The 6,134-nt window shown below is 57.6% G+C and overlaps 1 protein-coding gene across 1 annotated transcript in view; it reads left to right on the top strand.

Annotated features, from left to right (window-relative positions):
- Positions 1-332: 332 nt before the first annotated feature.
- PADI1 (peptidyl arginine deiminase 1) overlaps positions 333-6,134 on the top strand; it is a 31,069-nt gene continuing 25,267 nt past the window's right edge. The window contains exon 1 of the mRNA XM_059691090.1: positions 333-524. Coding sequence (XP_059547073.1) covers positions 433-524 — 92 coding nt within the window. The 5' untranslated portion in view covers positions 333-432. The remainder of the gene's footprint in view (positions 525-6,134) is intronic.

Raw genomic sequence — 6,134 nt, 5'->3', positions numbered from 1 at the left:
CCAGTGCCTGGTGCGTGTACTCAGCCCTCCGAGGACGCTGACATCTTTACATGTGTGGTCAGGCACCAAGAGTCTGAGGAGAGAGGCAGAGCCAGGGGAGGGACACGGGGGCTGATGGGAGCTCAGTAGTCCTATGTTGGCAGCTGAGCTCCCCACCAGGGGCAGGAGCTGAAACTCCCTTCTCCATCCTCCAGAGAAGCCTTGGGGCCTCCTCCCCAGGCCTCCGGATTGACAGGCCTGAGTGAGGAGGACTGGGCATGGGGCCAGGAGGTGGGGACTTAGCTCAGGCAGGCTAATCAGGTCTCAGGGTGAAATTAAAAGGGAGGAGGAAAGCACGAGTTCCATCAGAACTCACACTTCGTCCCGGCTCCCAGGTGCCCGGGAGAGGACCTGGGACCCCGGGCGCGAGGAGGTCGGGAGCCAGGGCGCAGGATGGCCTCGCAGAGGGCTGTGCGGCTGAGCCTGAAGAAACCCACCCATGCGGTGTGTGTGGTGGGAGTTGAGACCTTTGTGGATGTTCGCAGGTGAGACCCGAGAGGCGCTCGCCTGGCCGCAGAGTGAAGGAGCAGAGGCAATGGGTGGGTGTGGGATGGGCGCCTGGTACCTGTTTTGACAGCCGAGCAGGTGGGGTTGGCTGTAGAGCTTGGGAGGGAGGTTCTAGGGTATCGGGTCCACTTTGGGGCCCTGGCTCGTGGGCACCAGGGTCAGGACCCTGGTCTCGAGCGCCCCCTGGACCAGGGTTCCAGCTCTGAGCCCTGGGGTCAGGCTTTGGGGTCTGGGCTCTGCATCCTGGGGTCTGTGTGGAGCTTGCGTGGAGCATCAGAATGAATTGCTCAAACCAGAGAACAGGGCTGGGCGTCCCTCAGTTTCTTGCCAACAATTCGCCTCTCTGAGGTGGAGGGGTGAGGTGTGTGGCAACTTGATCCTTGGAGGCTAACCAGGGTGATAGGCATCAGGAGGGACTAATTAGGGGCTGATTTAATGAGTTAAAAAAAGAAAAGAACTTGCAATAAGATCAGGGCTTGTGTTGGCCACGATGGGGATGGGGGTGGGGGTCATGGTGGCAGCGATGACATCTGAGGGGCAGCAGCAGCAGCAGCTTCTGTCGCCCAAATCCTCCCTGTCCTGGCTCTGCCCAGGTGGGGGCAGGCCCAGGGCCCTGGCGCAGCCCCAGGTTCCCCACCTGGCCACCGATGGAGTTAGACTGAGGACCCCTGGGGGCCTTCCCAGCTCTGACAGATGAGCTATGGATTCCATCTTGCTGTACGGATAGGGCTGGGGCCCCAGCAGATGGGGACTCAAGAGGGAACCCTCTCCTAGAGGGGGCTGGGGCTGTTCCACGGTGGGGGTCTGAGCTCCTACGGCCCTCCTGGGCCTCAGTACCTGCGCTCTCCCAGTCTGGTGAATGAATGCCGGCCCGGCTTCCCACCCGGCCTCAGGTGAGCCTCTGACCCAGAAGCCATCCGGGCCCACCCTCTCTCTGCAGCGGCCTGAGGCCCCGTTGAAGGGCCGGGAAGGAGAGCCAGGGACCCTGGAGGTCAGACCGTGCCTCTAAGTCATACGGGGGGGCCCTGCGGTGGGGTTGGTTCTCTCAGAACTAAGTGGCCAGCAGAGACCCCATTATCTCTCGCTCCTTTACACAATTTCCCCCTCTTTCTGCTTTTGAGAGTATGTTTATTAAAGCTGGAGACAGTGAGACAAGGAAGGGTCTAGGGTAGAAGAAGCCACAGGAGAGAGACAGGCAGAGCTGCTTTGGCTCTAGGAATGTTTGCGAAAGAAGGGAGCGAAGGCGGGGCTGTGTCAGCTCCCTGGAGAGTCAGAGAAAAAGGGCCTTGGGGACAGGCTCGGGGGACCCCCTGTCGCTGCCCATTGCTCCCCTGGTTGCAAGTCTCCTGGGGTCCCTTAGAGTTCAGGAGGTGCACTCCTGTGGGGGAGCCAGAGGGGGGAGGCAAAAGCACAGGCAAGCTCCTGGGAAGGCCAGTGGGTCAATTTTTTTCAGTCACAGTTGACATGCAATATTATGTTAGCTTTAGGCGTACAGCATAGTGGTTAGACGCTTATAGAACTCAGGAAGTGACCAGCCGGATCAGTCTAGTGCCCATCTGACACCATCCACAGTTATTCCGTACGATATCATGACTGTATTCCCTATGCCGCACTTTATTCCTCGCCTCCTGCCCTTTTAACACAGGGGTTGCCAGACTGAGCAAATGAACACAGAGGACTCCCGGTGAGGGTTGCGGTTCAGATAAACAGCGACTTTTTTTTTTTTTTTTTAAAGTACAGTAGTTCCCCCTTATCCGCGGTTTCGCTTTCCACGGTTTCAGTTAGCTGTGGTCTACCATGGTCTGAAAATATTAAATGGAAAATTCTAGAAGTAAAGAATTCGGATGTTTTGAGTTGGGCACCATTCTGAGAAGTGTGATGAAATACCACGCTGCCCCGTTCCATTCGGCTTGGGATGTGAATCATCCCTCTGTCCAGCACCCACCTCCTCGCACCTCATCACGGAGGCCTCGAGTCCTCTCACGTCATCACAAGAAACGGAAGGGTGAGCACAGTGCAGTAAGGTATTTTGAGAGAGGAGAGGCCACAACAGTCAGATAACTTTTATTACAGGATCTTGTTGTAATTGTCCTATTTTATTATTAGTTATTGCTGTTCATCTCTTATTGTGCTTAGTTTATAAATTAAACCTGACCGTAGGTATGTATGTGTAGGACAGAACATGGTATGTAGAAATACCACCCACATGGTTTCGGGGGTCCACTGTGGGTCTTGGAATGTCTCCCCTGTGGATAAAGGGCATCTAATATATTGCATGGGACGTGCTTGTATTTTTAAAAATCTGCTGTTCAGCTGAAATTCTAATTGAGCGAGGCACCCCGTACTTTCTCCGGCAACGCTGTTTTAACACCAAGGGGAGAGAAGAGGTCCCTAGTGGGCCCCATCTTCCCCACTCCAGACCCCTGTTCTCATCCCATGGTGTGGCTGTTTCTGGAAGTAATTTCAGAACCTCAGGCCCTTGGTGAGCATTTGACTGGGAGCCAGGTCACCTTTGACGGAGTTAGAAGCAGGGACTTCTGGGAGCCTTCCACTCGGCCACTGACCTGCTGTCTGGCCTGGGCCAAGTCACTGGCCCTCTCTGAGCCCCAACAAGATGAGTTGTGTCCCCTCTTCAGTTCAGCGTGGAGGTGAAGTGCCCAGACTCTGGAGCTGGACAGACTTGGCTTCTCGTCCTCGCTCCCCCCATTCATGGCAGAGTGCCCCCGGGCAAGCTGCTGCCCGTCTCTGAGCCTCAGTGTCCTCATCTGACAAATGGAGAAACAATGGCACGCCCCGTCATGGGTGAGGAGGAGGGTATATGAGATGTGCCTGTGCAGGGCCCTGTGCATGGAGAGTGCTCACAGCAGTGACGGCTCTGTGGGGTCCTCCGGTTCCTGTGCTTTCCATCATGCCCCCGAGCGTGGGGGACAGAGGACAGGTCGGGGTGCGTGTGGTGGGAACAGAGGATGGTGCTGACTGTGTCTCCTTTGGGACCACCAAGCACCTTAGCAGCTCCGGGGCGGGCCCTGCCCCGCTGAGGGCACGGGGATGTTGCCTGGGATGCTGCCGGGCTCTGCGTGTCTCTGGGAGGGGTTGCTGCTTCGGGGTCCTGAGTGAGCACTCTGAGAGGCCTCCACGCAAGAGCCCGCCAGGAACCTTCTCCCCGGTGTTGGTGGTGACAAGGTCATAGCCACTGCGTCTCTGCACTAGAAACAGGAGCTTCTTCGGCAGCAGATTGGTTTGAAAGTGGCCTAGAGAACTCCCTGCAGGCGAGGCCTGCCGTGGGTGCAGAGAAGGACCCAGCATTGTCACGGGAGGTGAACAAAGGGGGATGGTGTTGTCAACCTGGGAGAGTTTGAAGAGGAGCCTGAGGCTCACTGCAAGGCCTTGGCCAGCTAGGAGGAAGAGGCTGCACCTGATCATGAACTTGGGGCTCCCCACCCCCTTGCTGGGTGCCTGGCCATGCAAGGGGCAGCTGAGGCCATGCAAGGGGTTTCTATCCAGCCTTGCTTTTGGAAGGGCGAGCCTCCCAGAAGAGGAGGGGCGCCGTCACCTCAGCTGCCCGGAGTCTGAACCCTCCAGGAGAGCCCGTGGAGATGGGCGTGTGGGGTGACATCACGGGAAGTGACTCATTCCCCCAGGTGCAGAGTGGACTGGGGCTTTGGAGAGATATTTGTGTTTGAGTAATCATGTGCCCCAGGGTGTCTCAGCCCAAGAAAACCTTAGAGCTCCCCTGTAGCATGTGCTGCAGATCCTACCCCTCCCTGCAGCAGGCTAGCTCACCACCCTGACCCCTCACCCCAGAGGGCCAGCTCACCACCCTGACCCCTCACCCCAGAGGGCCAGCTCACCACCCTGACCCCTCACCCCCGAGGGCCAGCTTACCACCCTGACCCCTCACCCCAGTAGGCTAGCTCACCACCCTGACCCCTCACCCCAGTGGGCTAGCTCACCACCCTGACCCCTCCCTGCAGCAGGCTAGCTCACCACCATGACCCCTCACCCCAGTGGGCTAGCTCACCACCCTGACCCCTCACCCCAGTAGGCTAGCTCACCACCCTGACCCCTCACCCCAGTGGGCTAGCTCACCACCCTGACCCCTCACCCCAGAGGGCCAGCTCACCACCCTGACCCCTCACCCCAGAGGGCCAGCTCACCACCCTGACCCCTCACCCCAGAGGGCCAGCTCACCACCCTGACCCCTCACCCCAGAGGGCCAGCTCACCACCCTGACCCAGGTTGGCCAGACTTCCTTGGCTGTCTACATCTTTGCTTGGAGGTGGCCCTCAGAGGACGCATACAAAAAAAGGGGCTCGGCAACATGGAGAATCCATCAGTGGTCCAGCCTGGCCCTCCTTGTCTGCCCAGGAGGCCATGATGACAGCTGGGAACATTTACTTCGGGACGGAGGAGGAGAAGGCTGGCTGGGTAGGGGACTGGGATATTCTCCTGGAATTTTCCCCAAGCCTCCCGCAGCCCTGCAAAAGCATCAACGCAAAAGAGACCCTTGGGATCCGAGACTAGAATTCAAGGAGCGCAGGGGGAGGTCGCTATGGGACCTCTCAGATGAGCCAGAGAGAGGACCCAGGCGGCTGCCTTCTCTGGGGCTCCCTTATTTCAAAACAAGAAAATGCCGGAACAGAGTTCTAAACTCGTGGCCAATATGCTCGTAATTCCTTAATTATTCAGGAATAAATGAAGGCTTTTAACTTGCACAGAAGTGCAATGAGGCATAGTTGTGCTCTTCACGTGGTGATTTAATGATGGGATTGATGCCGGGGTTAATCACAGCAGGTGACTGGCAGGTTCCGACAGCCGGCTGGGACCCGGGTTTCACGCCTCGTAAGTACCTTCCTGTTCCGCATCCCATTCCACCGCACGTGTTCATGTTTGAAATTGAGGGTTCTTGGAAAACAGGAGGCCAGGCTCCTCCATAAGTTCCCCAGGACCACAGGAGGTCTGTGAGCTGTAGACTCTGGATGTGGAGGGTATGTTCTTGAGACGTGCAATACTCTTCATCAGGGAGGGCCTCAGTGGCCAGCCACCCCTCAGCTCAGGGGGCTACCTGACCCCTGACCCCTGCTGCCACCCGCCATTTCAGCTCTATCAGCCCCTCTTTCCCGCCTGCTTCTGGCCCCATCGCCGCTCCCCTGTGCCTCCCCTCCTTATCATTTCCAGTCTTGGCATCACCCCAATTCTTCACCTTCTCCTTTCCCTTTCCAGCTCCTGTCACTTCCAACCTCCAGTTTTCTCTTCTCCTCCCAGACCCCGCCCCTCTGCCCTGGGTGGGCAGGAGGGTCTGAGAGAAGATTCCAGATGTAAGGAATGGGGGTGTCGCTCACTGGCGATGGAGATTCCGCCTCGATCCCAGAATGCCTTCCCTGTGACGTGTTGTCCTCTCCGTTGCTCTGCCCCTCTCTGTGCTTCTAAGCAGCTACTCAGCTCTGCCAAGTGGGCCTGATGCTCAGAGATGTGGGGGTGGGCCGTGGGGCTGGAGGGATATGAGAGTCACATGATGACAGCTGAGAACAGGACAGGTCAGGCTGGTCCTCGCAGACCGTGTGAACTTGGCTATCGCTTAGCTTCTC

Source organism: Myotis daubentonii, chromosome 3 (assembly GCF_963259705.1).
Source record: "Myotis daubentonii chromosome 3, mMyoDau2.1, whole genome shotgun sequence".
NCBI classification, from domain to species: Eukaryota; Metazoa; Chordata; class Mammalia; order Chiroptera; family Vespertilionidae; genus Myotis; species Myotis daubentonii.
This window is presented reverse-complemented; position numbering and strand designations above follow the sequence as displayed.